This window comes from Leucopleurus acutus (assembly GCF_964270905.1).
Source record: "Leucopleurus acutus genome assembly, chromosome: 3".
In the NCBI taxonomy this organism is placed as follows: Eukaryota; Metazoa; Chordata; class Mammalia; order Artiodactyla; family Delphinidae; genus Leucopleurus; species Leucopleurus acutus.
Genome location: NC_139145.1, coordinates 9,580,742 through 9,597,087, shown reverse-complemented (window position 1 = coordinate 9,597,087; position 16,346 = coordinate 9,580,742). Strand labels below are relative to the sequence as shown.

Below are 16,346 nucleotides of genomic sequence, written 5' to 3'. Positions count from 1 at the left end.
CTCAGGAGCGAGCTGGCGTGGCCGCGCAGGGGAGCGTGTGTCTGTGTGTGATGTGCCTTCATGCGTCACTCTATTTATGTTGTTCGCAGCCCAACGGTAGCGGCCAGGGCAAAGTCCCGGGGTCATTTTTGCTACCACCGCCGCCTCCAGTGGCCAGACCTGTGCCCCTTCCTATGCCTGATTCCAAATCCACCAGCACTGCCCCAGACGGCGCCGCCTTGACTCCTCCATCACCTTGTAAGTGGACGATGAAACCGAAACCACAACGCCCAGCGTCCCCAGCCCATCCAAACAGTCTCCACTGCAAAAAGAAAAGCCCCCTCCCTCACTGCCAAAGCCCCCCAACCCAGAGTGCCACGGAGCCTCCCACCCAGACAAGAGCAGAGCTGAGCCCCCCAACCACGGCCTCCTGGGCCTTAGTTGCACCAGCCAGCACCCCACTAGCCCCCCTGCCCGCCCGCTGCTCCCAGCTGGGGCCCCTGGCCCAGGCCCCTTCCGGGGGGCGGGAGAGGGAGCACAGTGGGGCACACAGGCCAGGGGTGCTGGCCAGGGGGGGAGGGGGGAGGGGAGGCACAGCCATGCCATCTTCATGCCTAATTGCTGTTTTTTCATTTTTTGTTTTTTCGTTTTTTGATTTTTTTGTTGTTTCGTTGTGCCCCCCCCACACCAAGAAAATTAAATGTGACCACAAGGCGACGCCACCACCATCCCCTTTTTGCCTTTGCCCCCCTCACCTCCATTCTGGGTCCCTCAGGCCTCTAAAGGTGCAGCAGGCCAGCCCCTGATCCCCTCCCTTCAGCCTTCAGTCTCACATTTGGTTTCTCGTTGTTCCTCTTTTTTTTTCCCCCCCTTCCCATCCCTCTCCCTTCCCTCAATTTCTTCCCCAGGTTGGATGTTCCAAGGACAAGGAAGGGCTCTGGGCCTTGGCTTACTTCATCTCTTTCTCTCTCTCTCTTTCTTTTTTTTTTTTTTTTTTTAAACCGATGACAAATTTTGTCAAAGGGAAGAGAAAAATCTGAGTTGAGAGGCCCAAGCTAGACCCGACGACGCTTGAAGGACAGGAGAGGCGGAGGGTGGGCGGCGTGCCGTCTGTGGGACTGTGGGTGGGGGGTGGGCCGCGCTTCGGGCGCTCTGGGGGCTGGCAGGCCGTGGGCCAGGACTTCGGGACAGCGGCGGAAGGGGTGGCCCATCTCACCACTTTTCTTCGTCTCGCGCTCTCTGTCTCACCTTCTTTTTTCTTGGTTTGAGTTCTTTTCCCCTGTCCATCCTCTTCATGCCATCTTCTCATCTGCATTCGCCACAAGACACGAAGTCATGGTCATGGTCATTGGAGGTGGGCAGGGTGGGAGAGGGGGAGCCAGGCTGCGGGGTGGCTGGGGGCCACTTATGGACAGAATCTGGTGAGCACGGGGTCCCTGGGGTGTATCTGGTGCAGGGGGTGGTGGGGTGGGGGCTCCCAGTTAGCTGTGACACTCCTCGTCCTCTCTGGGGGCATCCTTCCTCCTGGGGGTGCAGCGCCAGTCCCCTCCCATAGGGCTCCAGCCAGACAGCCCAAGAAGAGCTCCTGGGTATTTGGCCCATTTGCCCCCCAGACCCTAGAACCGTTGCCCCGGTGCCCAAGCCCTGGGCCTTTGCCAGGCCCTCTGGCCTCCTCCTCGTCTTGTACCTCGGGTCCCGGGGAACAGCAGGACCACAGGACCTGGCTCATCCATCGAAGGAGGAGGATGTGTGCCGGGCCTGAGCCTTGCCACCCCTGTGCCTGAGCACAGCAGCCAGCTCCCAGACCCCTCTCTGACCCTGACCCACCCAGCTCAGCCCTCTGTTGGGACCCTTCAGGTTTCCCAAACCACCGGCCCCGTCCTTGGGCCCAGAGTGGTAAGTGGTGTAGCACCCAACTAGGCACCCCCGTTGGAGGGGTGGCCTGGCTGAGATGGCCTTCTCCAAGCAGGATGGGGCCGGTCTGCCAGAACTCCCGCCCTCCCCGGCTCCCTCTTCTCCAGACCCAAGAGGGCCGGTAGGAAAGCGAGGGTATTTGCTTCAGGTGCTCTGGGACGAGGGGTATCCCTGGCCCTGCCTAGTGCCTGTTTAGGGGACAGAAGGGGGCCCATGGGGCCTCAGCTATAGCCTCCAGGGCCATGAAAGAGGATGCCTGGCTGCAACGGAGTGCCAGGGGTGGGGGACTGTGTGCTCCTGGTCCAGTGAGAGGAGGAGGGGGCCCCTCGGGCCTGTCCTTCCCACTGCCAGCTTAAGCCCAGGCAACGTGGTCTAACCTAGTCTCTCCCTCTCTCAGCAGTCCCAAAGGGCAGTGCCCGGGCAGGCTCCAAGTCCTCACGGGGTCTCTCCCTCTCTCCCCTGCTCCCCACAGCATTCGCAACGACAGGCGCCTCCTCTGCCAACCGGTTTGTCAGCATCGGACCCCGGGACGGCAACTTTCTGAACATCCCACAGCAGTCTCAGGTAGGAGGCCCTGCCCACCAGGTGGATGCAGGCAGGGGTGGGGGCATCTTGGTGTCCGGGAGGAGGCAGGGATCCTTGGGGCAGTCCGGGAGAAGAGGCTGGGGCAGGGCTGGAAGGCTCAGGCTTTTGCATGCCCAGCTGAGCCTGCCTCCCCAGGCAGCCCCCAGGCCCCCTGGCTAATCAGCTAATTGGATAATTAGCTCTGACAGCCCTGGCCCTGGGGAAGGCAGCCAAGGACCCAAGGCTAGAGGCGCTCTGGGCCAGGCCTGGTGGAAGCAAAGATGGAAGCAGGAGGCTCCATCCGGAGGAGGACAGGGTCTGCCTTGTTGCTCTCCTTTTGCTCCGGCTGGATGCCCTAGCCCCTGGCCCTCCCCTCTTCCTTGGTTTTGGGTGGGCTGGGTTGGGGGTGGAGGAGGGACAGAGGCGGCCTGGTGGGCCATGTGCCCAGAGACTCTGGCACTGAGGGTAAGGCAGGGCTCAAAGCCGCCCTGGAGGGGCGGCTCCCCCACGTCCTGTGAATCCTGTTAGAGGGGAGGCCAGGCTGCTGGAGCCCCCAGTCCTGCTGCCATCTGCCCCCAGTTCCCACAAGGAAATGCCACCCCTCCAGCCTTCCTGCTGGAGGCCCCTGGACCTGGTTTTGCACAGGCATCTTTGCACACACATGCACGCAGGCCCTCTCCTCCCTGTGCCTGTCCCCAAGAGGCTGGGAATAGCCTGTAGAGCCCAGGGCCCTCAGGGCACAGGGACCAGCCTCCGGAGCAGGGCAGAGGCAGCTTTTACAGTATGAGGCTTCTGGGGAATGGAGGGGAGGGGAGCATGCAAATATCTTTTTCTTTTGCACATTTTACAAAAACACACCCTGTGAGCCCAGGGCCTTGGAGGTTTCCTCAGCCCTGGGAACACCTCTTTCAGCTTCTGCTCCCTCTTTGCTCTGAGGCCCAAGTCCAAAGAAAGTTGGTGGATGGAAGTTTTGTGTGTGTGGTTTAAGGTTTTGTTTTTTTCCCTTTTCCTTTCCCTCCCTAAAAAAAAAAAAAAAAAAAGCCAAAAAACTTTGTCAAACTTCAAACTTCAGAGCTCCCTAGTGGCAAGGAGGGGAGGGGAGGAGAACTTCAACCCCCTCCAGCTTCCCACCCCCTTTCCCCAGAGTCACGTCTGACCCGTCTGGTTTCCAGGAGCAACCAGACATGATGTAACACCCAGATGAACTTGAACTTGGGGGTGTTGAGAAGAAAAACAATGGCTCCGAGCAGGGGCTGGAGCCAGCCCCCTCCGCTCTGTGCCAGGGAGGCCAAGAGAGCCCTGCTGGTAGAGGGCAGGAGGGGGTGCCAGAGGAAGGGACAGCAGGAGGGCCTCCCCTCCTGGCTCTGGGCTGGCACCAGGCGGCAGGGCTCTGGTGCCCCTGCCTGCCCACCCTCCCTCCCGCTGTCCGCCCTGCAGCTCTGACTGCATATGCGCTTGCCCACTCTCGGGGACCACTGCCATGAGCCCTCCCCATTCACCCCATTTCCGCTTCCACATGCTTTCCCTTCTTCACTTTCTCTGCTCACTTTGCTTGGATGTTGGGGCCAACTCAGAATCTGAGGCAAGTTTGGGAAACAGTTTTTCTTCCCCTTGTTCCTACAAGGAGCCTTGGGCCGGGGCCCTGAGCAGGCAGGTGTGTCTGGGGATGGGGGTTGGGGGGCCGGCGTCGGACAAGCCGAGCGAGCGGGGAGCCCTCGGGCCTGGGGGCAGGCAGGCGGCTGCGGCGGGCGCAGGGGGTCCAGTGGGGGGCGGTTTCCACAGTAACCAGTGACTTTAGCTGATCTCTGGAGCACCAGATGGAGAGAGAACAATAGAACGAGGGAAGAAAAGAGAATTTTACCAATTTTGTCATTCCCTGGGCAGCGTTTTTTACTTAGTTTTAATCAATTTTGGACCTGGCTCAGGAAGCAGGGAGGGGTGAGCAGAAAAAGCCGCTCCGTGCTTGCCAGCAGATCCCCCATCTCTGGGACCCGTGGGGAGGCACCGGGGAGTCCCGTCGGAGTTGTCTTTGTCCCTGACTCCAGGCCTGGAACCAGAGTCTTCCTCCTCTGAGGGGAGGGCCCCTCAATCTGAGCACGTCCCCCCGCCCCCCGCCACTGTGCAGCTCAGGAGACCCCAACGGGGCCAGTCTGGGGCCTCGGCTTGGCCTGCCAAGGGCATCGAGGCCAAGCAGGTCCTCCCTGCGCTGGTTGTCCCCGGCCTCTTTTCCCTCACAGGAAGGGGGAGGGGCAGGCTCACAGCCAGGGTGATGGTGTAAGGGTTCTGGTGTAGTCTCCCCTCGGGAAGGTGTGTGTGTGGGGGGGTGTCCCAGAGAACACTAACACCCGAGCCTGCAGGGACAGGGGGCCCCCCCCCCGGGCAGCTCCCCTGTTCCTCCGGCCAGGACCGAAGCCTGGGAGCTGGCTGCTGAACCAGCCCTCCCCCAGCCACTCTGAGAATGCCTCAGGCCCGGGTTTCCCCCACACCTTGCTAGGCCCGCATGAGCCTCCATTTGGCCTAAAATCAGTCGATGGGGTTGAACTTTGGGCAGGTGCTCCAGGAGCTCCATCAAAGGAGGGCAGGTCTCCTCTCTGCATGTTGTCCAGTACATGGCAGGAAACGTAGTATCTCTGCCCGCCCAGTAAATGCTAGCAGTGCCCCCAGTCATTGTGGCAACCCCAAACCCCCGTGTTTCCAAATGCCCTCCATCTGCACTATCCTGTGTGGTAGCCACTGGCCACATGTGGCTGTTTAAAGTAAATAACTAGAGAAAAATTTAGTCCCTTGGTCACACTAGCCATATTTCAAGAGCTTAGAAGCCATGCGTTGTTAGTGGCTACTGCATTGGACAGCACAAATAGAGAATATTTCCATTGTCCCAGAAAGTTCTAGATGATCTCCGAGGCCCTGTCTTCTTTTTTCCAGTTTCATTGAGATATAATTGACATATAGCATTGTATAAGTTTAAAGTGTACAACATAATGACCTGACTTACATACATCACGAAATGACTGCCACGATAGGTTTAGTAAACGTCTATGATCTCATATAACCAAGGCCCTTTCTAACTCTAAAACTTGATGTCTCCATCTCACGGTGGACCATGGCCTGCGGTTCCAAACCAGAGCCTGAGGGCTGTAGGCATAATCTGTGTGACCAAGACAAGTGTTTCAAATATTGGAAAAATTTCACATGAAATTTTCTGGACTTTCAAGCTTCTTTTTTTTTTTTCCAAATTAATAAATTAATTTATTTTTGGCCGTACCACATGGCATGTGGGATCTTAGTTCCCTGACCAGGGATCGAACCCGCACCTCCTGCATTGGAAGCTCAGAGTCTTAACCACTGGACGGCCAGGGAAGCCCCTCAAGCTTCTTTTGAAAATTTGGCTGATCTAGCCACCCTAGGCCCTCACCCTGATGTGGCAGCCTTGGCCACAGCCTTGGAAAGGTGCTGGTGTCCTGGTCACCACAGACCCTGCCTCCCTGTGAACACGCCACACATAGCAGTTAGGAGCATTGAGTCTGAGCTGCCCCCTGCATTTGAGTCCCAGCTTGGCCCTGTGGGCTGTGTGGCCTTGGGCAGTTCAGCCACCCTCTCTTCACCTGGCTTCTGTGCAGGGTTGGAGTGAGGATAGAATGAGTCCGCACCAGGTGCATGCTCTGTAGTTAGCTCTGCTTGGCCTCTGCAGATCTGAGTCTGTGACCCTGAGCCGGAGAGAGGCCCCAAGATGCATCTTCAGGGACCACCCACCACCATTTTGCCCCGAGGGTACAACCAGACATACCCAGGCACTGTAGACCATAGAGGAGGACCCCCCTGCCCCGCCCCTTGGCCATGAGGTGGGGCCAGAGCCTTTTGTGGAGGGTTCTGCCAGGCAGCCCAGTTCCCAGGGGTCCACCCTAGGTGTGTTTTGTACTGAGTGGCTGCCAGAGCCTGTTTGTGGGAAGGCGGCGCCCCCTGCTGGCACCCTGAGGGAAGCGATGCCCACCCGAGGGAGCCTCAGGTCTTCCACAGGGCGTGGCGCCCAGGAGGGTAGAAGATCAAGCCCACTGGGCTACTGATCCCTTCCCCCAGGCCTGGTACTGCTAGGGACTGAAGCCATGTGGTACCCACCCCTCCCCAGACTTTCAGGCTGTGGGACCTTAGCTGAGCTATGCAGATGGGAATTTCTGCTTTTAATCCAAAGAGACAGAAAGAAAACTCAGCAAGAAGCTGGGCTACCCCCCACGCCACTCCCCAAACCCCTCTGGGGACAAAAGCTGTAGCCTGGCATCCTCCCCCACCCTCCAGGACCTACACAAAAACCTAAACAATTGGAAACATGGCCAGATCCCAGGTCTGTGCTTGTGCCAGTGCCAGCCACGGGGGTTCACCCGCTGGGCACGGTACCCACGAGAAGGCCAGCTGGACTCTAGCACCGGAGGCAGGGTCTCCTGGGGGGTCAGGATCCCCATAGGAGGGACCGACAGAGTGGGGATGTACCTCTGCACGAGGTGTTGGTGTCCTTGGCTCTGCTGGAGCTGGACCCTCCAGGGGCCTCAGGAACCAGCCTGGAGTTACAGGACCAGGTGGGAGCAAGAAGGGACCTGCCCCTGCTATTCTCAATATCGCCTCTTTTTTCGTCCCATTTCAGTCCTGGTTCCTCTGATAAGATCGACAAAAGAAATGGCAAAATGAAAAGAAGAGGTTCCTCAAAAGGGGGGAGAAGAAATTTTGAGACGTGGAAAAAAATCCCCCAGCCCAGCCCCACCGAAAAGCAAAAATTAGATGTCGTCAGCCACTCAGCCCTTCTCTCCTCCAGCCCGGGGACCCCTGCAGGCCCCCAGAAGCAGCTCAGTTCTCGGAGAGCCTCAGAAGAGGTCTCGGTGGAGCTGTGCACCAGCAGCCAAGCAGAAAGAAACATGCAAAACGGACTCTGTCAAGTAGAGGACAGAAAGAAAGGATGCAGAACTGCCTTCCTCCCCCCACATCCCGTCCCGGCCTTCTGGGGAAGGAGCAAAATCCCCAAACAAAGCAACCAGCACAATTCTGAAGGGGCCTGTCCCCCACCCTCACCCTTCCTAGGGGAACCCCACCCTCGACTAGGGCCGGAGCTTCACTAGGGAGCTCAGAGGACCAGCTTGTAAAGATGATGGGGTGCAGATCCAGAGGGCTCTCCCCTCCAGACTCCACCCCCTCCCTCCCTCACTGCCTTTGCCTCTGGCCTCTTCCCCCAGCTGCTCTGCACCGGGTGAGGCAGGGTAGCCTCGCGATGTCCCTCTGCCCCACCCTCGGGCTAGAAGCCCCCCAACCCCGGCTGGGCAGGGGGCATCTCCCGGAGCTAGTTTTGTGCTCCCAGAATGGAGGGTGTTCTACCACCCGACCCTGAGCTGCAGGGGCAGTTCCCCGGGCCCCCAAACCCCTCTGTACAGTCCATAGGAAAAGGTCGGAATGCTCTAGACAGCCCATCCCAGCCTGGGACAGGTCCCCTCTTCCCTCTCTCCCAAGGCAGGCCAGGAAGGTCACCATCCTGACATGCTACATGTGAGGGGAGGTGGGCCCCAGGTTGCCCCCACACCCCAGCCCCGCATGCAGGTGCCCTCGCTCCGCCCCATCGGTCCCTGCCCCTGCCCCTACGCAGACAGCCCTGCTGTGGCCGGGCCGGAGAGTGGAGCAGAAAGGGGACCCCGGAGTCGAGTGAGGAGGACGAGGCAGCCGCCGCTGCCGTTGGCTAAACCGCCACCCGCGCTAGGTAGGCGTCCTGCTTGCCGACTTTCAGTTCCTTTGGAGGGTGTTGGGTGTCGTCCTTTTTCAAAAGTGTTTTGGAGCTTTCTCTGCCTCCCCTTTCCCCCACGCCACCCCCATGGCCACTTCTCTCTGGATTTCAGCTGTAATGTCTTTACTCTTTATTTAGGGGTGGGGCATTCATTGTTTCGGTCTTTTGCTGTTGCAATTGGGAACTCCTCCATTTGAGCAACTTGGGAACAATTTGGTAACACACCGCAAGAAGTAGCTCCCCCCACCACCACCACCACAGCCCCCTCCTCCCCCAAGGGATGGTTGGGGGCCTGTCCAGAGGGTCTTCAGAAGCCCCCCTGGGAGGGAGGGGAGCAAGAGCACGCCCAGCCCGCCTCCAGGGTGTGACTTGGCCCCTCTGGCTTGTCTTTCTGTGCCTTACTCCCTCCTCCCTGCATCTTGGCCCCCTTCTGGAGTCCTTGTGCCTCTCTCTCTCTCTTTCTCTCTCCTTCTTAACTGTATGAAAACACAAAGCACAGGTCAGGATCCTCTGAAAGTCAATCAACCCAACGTTGCACCACATAGGGGTGGGTTATGGGCTTTATTTATTGTGAATCTAGTTTGTGAGGCTGTGGCCCCAAGCAAAGGGAGGGAAGGAGGGGAGGGAGGTGGCTGGAGAGGAGAGGAGAGCTCTTACCTGGGGCAAAAGGGGCCAGCTTGAGTGGTGCCTCCTCCCCAGCTGGAAGCCACAAGGTGGTTGGCCCCAGGGGTGGCTTTTGTTGGAAGTTGAGCGAAGCCCCTCCCCCATCCGCGTGCAGCCCTCGAGGAGGACCGGGTCTGAGAAGCAGGGGATAGGGGAATCCGCGGGAGCCTGGGGGTCGTGGGGAGTAGGGCGGGGGGTGGGGGGCCGGGTGGGCCGGGCGTGACGCGCGGTCAAAGTGCAATGATTTTTCAGTTTGGTTGGCTAAACAGGGTCAGAGCTGAGAGGGGAGCAGAAGGGACCCCTGCCCCCCTGCCCGGCCGCACACGCCCCTTCCCTCGAAGACAATCGGGGCCGCGGGCGCGGTGGGTCCTCGGGGGCGGGGGTCTGCGGGGCGCCCGCCCAGGCGAGGTCGGAAGCTGCAGGCCAGCTGGGCCGGGGCGGGAGCGCGCCCTGCAGGGCTGCCGGGGTGGGCACGGGGGTTGGGGGCCGCTCCTTTCCTAAGTGTTGTTGTGAGGGGCAGGCGAGGGGCGACGAGGGCGACAGGAGATGTGGGGACGTGTTAGAAGAGAAAAAACCCACAAAAAAATATATATGGGGGAAATGAACTTTTTTTTTTTTCATTGAACCAAGTGCAATGCATCAGAGAGTTTTCCTATCTTTGTATGTTAAGAGATTAAGAAAAAAAATTCTATTTTTGTTGTAATGTCCTCGCGGCTCTGGGGACGCTAAAAGAACCGGGCCTGCCCCGCCTTGTGCGGGGGTAACGAAAGCTGAGTGTTTTTTCCTTTTTTTTTTTTTTTTTGTTCTTTTTTTTTTTTTTTAAGTCGTTTTCCTGCGTTGACGAGGATGATCTGGGGTTTTTATTTGTTTCGTCGTTCGTTCTCGGTTTCGGTGGGAGGGCTGAAGGAAACGTTCACATTTTAGAATTGAAAAATAAAAAAACAACACCTCGACATTAAAAAACCAACACAAGATCAAAAAGGAAAAGGACGAGAGAAAATTATTTTAAAGATAATTCAACATAAAAACCCTGGTGCTTCTTACATTATAAAGTACGTTTTAAAAAACCCACAAACTATTATACATAAGTTTATGAATCAATTAAATATCCTGCACTTGTTAGGAACACGCATATCCCTTCTTTGTTGAGTTTAACGGAACGGGACAGCGGCGTGCGCCCGGCGGCGGGCTGCTCTGGCCGCGGGTCTCCCCGGGCGCCCCCTCCCCGGGGCCCAGCGCCCCCTCCTCGCCCCATCCCCGTCCGGGCCCGGGGGCGCGGCGGCGGGTCCCCAGCCCCTCCCCCGCAGAGGTCAATGCCAACGAACAAACGTCCCCTCCTTCCCTCTCCAACCCGAGCGTCCTTCTTTGAGCCAGACGCCAACTTGACCCTCACCAGCATTATCAGGAGCGCGCTCAGCAAGTTGGTAGTTTCTCCCCTCCCCCGCCCCCCACCGCTTCCCCGGCGCCCGCGACTCAACATCACCCTCCCACCCCCACCCCGGTCACCCTCCGGGGAGTACGGGGAAGGCTCGACGCTCCAGGACAGGACCAGCCAAGCTGACAGGTCGATTCGCCCAGGCCCGCGCACGCACGCACGCACGCACACGGCCCCGCACACAGCCCCATCCTTACCCTGCAACCAACCCCGTCGACTGCCTTACACACCCGCCCCCGCGCTGGCCGGCCGACCTAGTGCCTTGTTCTCACCCCCGTGCTGGCGGAGCGGACGCCGCGCTCTGGGTCCCAGAGGGGCCGGGTGGCTCAGACGACCCACCACTTCCCCACCCCGACCGTGCTGAACGGACACCCCCCCCCCCGACACACACACACACACACGAGAGAAAATAAAGGAGCAATAAAGTCACGAGAACTTTCGTCCCCCAATCGAGAGCCCGAGGGGCACCCCAGCCCCGCCTCTGCTCCCCCCCACCCACCCTTGGGGCGCCCCCCTCCCCCCGCAAGCCAGCCTGGGCCAGCCCCGCTTCGGCCCCGGGAGATCCGTGCGCCCGACCAGCACCAGCATCGCGGACCGCAAAGGCCGCCCGTCCCGTCAAACAAGTTTCTTCTTAGGCTAAGAAACGCAGTATATACGAGTATCTCTATATATAGTACTAATGGATTTGGTGTGCTTCCCCCTTAGCGTCCCCGTCCCTCCGCTCCTCTTCCTTCAGCCTGGTCTCCCCCTCTCTGCCCTCCACCCCCGTCTCTGCACTGAGATACATAAGAAACAAGGGTAGTTTACTGTCTGTTTTGTTTTCTGGGTTTTCAGTGTCCTAGCGGAATGCAAGTAGGCAGCCAGCCCGTACGTTCCCTCTCCGCCCCGCCCCACCCCAACCCGCCCCCGTCACTGCGCTTCTGTTATACCATCTTTGCCTGACTCTCTCCGGCTTCTCCATTGAATGGCTAATGTGTATGTGAAATAAAGAAATAAAGAAAAACAAAAGCAAGAGCGCCTGAGCCTTCGCTAACGCGATCGTGCGGGACAGTTTCGGGATCGGTGGGGTGGGGCCGCCGCATGGATTCTGCGCCTCTCTCCTCCCGCCAGGCCGGCGGCCGCCACCGTCGAGGAGCGCGTATCTCTTGGTCTCCGGGAGGGGGCGCCGGTGAGAAAGGAGTAGGCTCTCCGGTCCCTCCCCACCTCCCTCGGTGACCCCAGCACGTAAAAATGCGGCACCACTTGGGTCCGATGACCGCTCCGACGACGTGTTGGTTCCCGGGCCTCTCCCCCGGGAGGGGTACGCGGCCAAGGCCACTTCCAGCGGGCGGTGGGCGATAAAAGGGTCTGCAGGGCCCCTGGGGGCGACGGTCGCCTTTCCAGACCCCCGGGCCCTTTCCCCTGTAGGGGACTCTTCACTGGTCCTTCTTCGGGGGAGTTATCTCCAGAGCAGGCGCTGAGCGTCGTCCGCCCCTTCCTAGACGGCCCTGGGCTGAGTTCCCAGTGCCCTTCGGCTCAGAGGCGACACCGTGGAGGTCATCGCACCTCCGGACTCACAGCCGCTTTTTCTGTCTTGATGGGTCGGCCCGCCCCACCGGGGCTGCCATCGGGGCCGCCTGGGGGCGCGGGCTGCGGGCGCGCCACCACCTCGGCCTTGCGACAAGGCCCGCGGCGGGCGCCGTCGTCCAAGGCTCGGTGCGCCGGCCGTTTGCGGGGCCCTGGAGGGGCGGAGCCTGCGGCCAGAGCCGCTGCCTGGTCGCGCAGCAGCCGCACCAGGAAGCCAATGTATTTCATGGCCAGGCGGAGCACCTCGTTCTTGCTCAGCTTCCGGTCGGGCGGGTGCGTTGGCAGCAGTTTCCTGAGCTCGGCGAAGGCGCCGTTCACGTTCTGCTGCCGCCAGCGCTCCCGACTGTTGGTGAACACGCGCCGGGCCACCTTCTGGGGCTGGTGCCCTGAGGACAGGAGTGGCAGGGTTGGCGCCATGGCCCGGGGGAGGCAGGCACCCCCACCTGCCCTTACTCCAGACTCCCAGCACCCTCATGGGACTTCATCCCCGGCGGGGAGCTGGGCCTTTCTCCACCCAAGGGATACACACGTAGGATCCACGTGTAGCCCTCCTGCCAGTTAGCAGCCCCCGCAGCCCCCACCTCTAAGCTGCCTAGACAAGGACTATCACAGGCCCAAGCTGCAGACAACTGAAGCCTTCTGTACCTCTGTCTACACCTTGATGTTAAGGGCTGAAATTCTCTAGGGAATGTGGCTGCCGGTCCGGGGAGCTGTCCCTATGGTCCTCATTCTCATTCTGAGAGTTTCTCTCCCAGTGATTGTGGTGCCGTTCATGTCTCAGGTGGCCTTGTGAACTCCTGGTATATCTAAATGGCTGTGGTGTGTGATCATTGCCGTGTGGTTGTGTGGCTAATTCCTGTGTGGCCATGGACCTCAGTGGCTGTGGTTGCGGTCCTGTGACTCTCTCTCTCGTGTGGCTGTCTCTTGGATGGTTGCTGTCCCGTGGCTGTTTCCTGTGTGCCTGCGCATGTGCGTGGCTGTCATTTTGAAGCCCCCATGCCATGCTGTGTCTTGCCGCGACCCTCTGTGGCTCGTTGGGTGGCTGTGCTTGTGTGGAACTGGCCATTTTTCTGGGGTTTTGCACGTGGGCGTAACCTGCCTGAGTACTGAGCCCCTGTGTGGGCTGTCCTGTGTATGTCTGTGTGCGATGTCACGTAACCTTTCCCTGCGGAAGGCTATGTGACAGACGTGGGCCCCAGCAGAGATGGCTGGGCGAACACAAACCCATACTCACCCTCAGCCAGCTCCAGCTCACAATGGCTTGGTCTCCGCTTCAGCCGGCTGCTAGGGAAGATGCTGAAAGGTCCTGCCGGCCCAATGTAGAGGCTGTAAGGGGTCGTGGGTCACTAATGCCTTGTGGGTAAGGACCCTGACCCCGGATTCCCCCCCAGGCCCCAGTCCCCCACTGACCTGTTGAGGAAGGGGTGAGGGTGGTAATGCAGGGCCAGGGGCGCTGGGGCAGTTCCCAGGGTGGAGAGTTGCAGCAGCGGGGGACGGAGGGTGCTTAGTTCCGTGGTGGCCATGGCTGCCCCTGGGGGCCTGGTGTGGCCCAGGCTGATCACTGGCACGCCAGGGGGCAGCCTGGGTGGCGAGGAGCCTCTGTGGCCCACCTCCTCCGCCTTTGGGGGCCCAGGCGAGGCAGGCTTTGGGGGCGGGGCAGGCACTGGGCTGGGGGCACACACCATCTTGGCCTTCTCGGTCATGGTGGGGCCCACCTCTGCCTGGGCCTCGGGTGGGCACATGGACCCCGAGGGGGTGCTCACCTGTGGGAGGAAGGAAGCCAGCGGGGAGGGGGGAATCAGAAGCCACCCCCCACCCTTAGCCCAACAGAGCCCTCAAATGGGAGGAAGACTGGAGGGGGTGGCAGTTCAGTGCCAAAGGCAGATGCAGGGTGGGCCCAGAAACTACCAGGACATGGGAGGGGGTCCAACACAAGGACAGGAGGTGCCCACTGAGGTGCTGGGCAGCACTGAGCTCAGCAATGCTGCTTCTGAGCTGTCTGTGACCCATGAGGCCTTAGTTGTAGAGCCCCTGAGCAAATTTCCCTTCTTCCAGAATCCCCTCTCGCCTGGAGCCTGGAGGGAAGGGCAAGGCAGGGAGCCCATGATGGACCCTTTGACCACAGGGTGCCCCTGTAACCCTCAGATCTGATCCCAAGACCCTTCATGGACACCATGGACCTTGGAATCCCTCCACGATTGACTGACCCTTCACTGATCACTGCCCCCTGGCTGACCATGTGGCCCTCAGCTATAACCCTGAGGCTCTTCCCATTGTCTCCATGTCAGACTCTGAAAGTCCTCCATAATCACTCCAGTGACCACGCCCCCACCCGCTGAAAATGTCCCCTGTGACCCCACTGCTGACATTGACTCCAGATGCTAACCCTACTGCCCAGCACAGTCATGCCCCAACCCTCCCTCTGGCTCTTGTGTCCTCCCCACCCCCCATCAGTATCCACCCCTTTGCACCCTGCTTCCATATCCCTGTTCACTCTTGGCCTCATGGCCTGGCGTGTCCCAGCAATGTCTGGGATTCCTGGCCCCTCTGCCCTGTCTTCCCTAGCTAGGCCTAGTCTCTCATTTAGTGGGCCCCCTAGATGAATGAAGGAAGGAACGAATGAATGAATGTAGGCGGGTCCGGGATCCCCCAATTTCAGGCCCACGCCACTCTTACCCCAGCACTGCTCCGGATGCCTGCTGATGGCCGTGACTCTGTCCTTCAGGTCCAGGATGTGGTTCCGACTTCAGGCAAGGCACCGCCGCCCGCTCGGGCCTCTGCGCTGCGTGCTGCTGGCGGCCGGAGGCCCTGTCTGGGCCGCAGCATCAGGCCGCCCCGCTTCCTTGGCTCCCAAGGGCCACCGCGGCGGCGGTGGCAACAGGGTAGGTCCCTCCAGGGAAAGTGAGCAGCTCCGGGCCGCCTGCCCTCTCCCCGCCCCTGGCGGCCGGGTTTCCTCCCTCTCACCCCTGGCGCAGCGGGCCGGAGGATGCTGGGCCAGTGCAGATAAGGGCCTGGCTGCCTGGCCGCGCCTGATAAGGAGCCGGGCTGACCCCGGAGGAAACCAGCGGGCGGGGATCTCCTAGCGCGGGCCTCAAGTCCCCGCCCCCAGCCGGCACATGCAGGACTGACTGTCACCCCTCAAGGCCTCACCTTCCATCCCCCCAGGCACTGAAGGATCCCAGCCAGGGTGCACACCCCTAGGAGTGAGGTGCCCAGTTGCATGCAGAAGGGACACTGAGGCAGGGATGGATGCAGTGGTCCCTATGTCACTTGGGTCTGTCCTCCAGCTTTGAATACCCCTTGCTGTGTCCGTGCTGATGGGGGTGGAGGAGAGCTCTTTCCGGCCCTGCTGGGGCCTCGTGACCCAGGGGCCCCCTTCTCCTCTCCTCACCCTGCCTGGTTCCTCTTTCTACGGAGTGCCTCCCCGCCTTTCTGCCAACCCCACCCTGGAGTGGGGCACTGACTGGAGGGCAGTTCTGACAGTTTGGCCTTGGGTGTCCAGCCTAGGCAGGTGTCTTGGCCCCCCCCCCCCCCCCCCCGCCATGCACTATCCACACCACCTTTCCAGGCCCAGGAGGGTGAGGGGAAGTACCACAGCTGGGGGAGATTTCCTCCCATGCCAGAGCTGGCAGAACCTTCTAATAGGTGCCTCCCCAGCAGGTCCCCACAATCCTGGGCCTCCACGTCACAGGATCACATAGCCCCAACTCAGAGGTCCTTGGCCCTCATCCCACAGTGGGGTCCACTTCAGGGTGGACAGTGATAAAGAGGCATTGGGTAAATATCTTGGAATGGTGGTAAAGCTCAAGTTCCTGCTGGGCCTCACAAAGGGAGGGGTGCTGGGTACCACAACATAAGCAGTGACACTGTCAACATAACACTGTCCCTTATCCCCAGCAACCTCCCACCAGGTCAGTCGTACTTTGCCCAGTGCATATCTGGGCGACTGCAGGAGCCCCAGGCAGGCCCTCAGCTGCCCCCCAGCACCGAACTATCGCCCCCCGACTCAGGAATCAGGTGAAGCCCAGGACCCCACAAGCAACCTTCCTACTGTCCCAGGGAAGCAAGAGTACAGTTCTAAACATACGAGTTAACTCTGGTATCCCTACAAGGTGGGTTCTGCAATTAGGTTCATTTTACAGATGGGGATGAAGCAAGGTAAAGGGTGCTTGCAGGGTCCCACAGCTACCACGTGGCAGGGTGGGGATTCTGCCCCAGGCCTCTTCTTTAACGCTGCCACCCGCCCCTGCCCTGGGGGGAGGGGTTGCAGCAGGCTGCCGGGTGCCTCAGTGTGCGAGCCCGAGGGGCCGCAGGGCAGGAAGCACCTGGTCTGGAGCGGATGCATGAGGCGCCTGGTTCCGGTCCGGCTTCCGCCACCGGGGCCCTGGCGGGAACTGGGCCAGAGAAACCAGGCGGCGAGGTGGCGACGGCGGGGGCGCGAGTCCATAAGCGGGCGCGGGGTCTAGA

General features: G+C 60.1%; 2 protein-coding genes across 2 annotated transcripts in view; one reads left to right on the top strand and one right to left on the bottom strand.

Annotated features, from left to right (window-relative positions):
- The window catches only part of NFIX (nuclear factor I X), a 96,218-nt gene extending 87,094 nt beyond the window's left edge, over window positions 1–9,124 (top strand). The window contains 6 exon segments of the mRNA XM_082834916.1: window positions 90–237; window positions 2,366–2,457; window positions 7,262–7,304; window positions 7,307–7,372; window positions 7,375–7,433; window positions 7,436–9,124. Of these exon segments, the coding sequence (XP_082691042.1) occupies window positions 90–237; window positions 2,366–2,457; window positions 7,262–7,304; window positions 7,307–7,372; window positions 7,375–7,433; window positions 7,436–7,492 (465 nt within the window). The 3' untranslated portion in view covers window positions 7,493–9,124.
- Window positions 9,125–11,849: 2,725 nt separating this feature from the next.
- Window positions 11,850–14,629, bottom strand: LYL1 (LYL1 basic helix-loop-helix family member; the record flags this gene model as incomplete). Its single annotated transcript, XM_082836939.1, has 4 exons — window positions 14,556–14,629; window positions 13,290–13,642; window positions 13,114–13,205; window positions 11,850–12,265 (listed from the first exon to the last, which is right to left on the bottom strand). The coding sequence occupies exons 2-4, from the start codon at window positions 13,619–13,621 to the stop codon at window positions 11,850–11,852; spliced, it is 840 nt and encodes a 279-aa protein (XP_082693065.1). The 5' UTR covers window positions 13,622–13,642; window positions 14,556–14,629.
- Window positions 14,630–16,346: the final 1,717 nt, after the last annotated feature.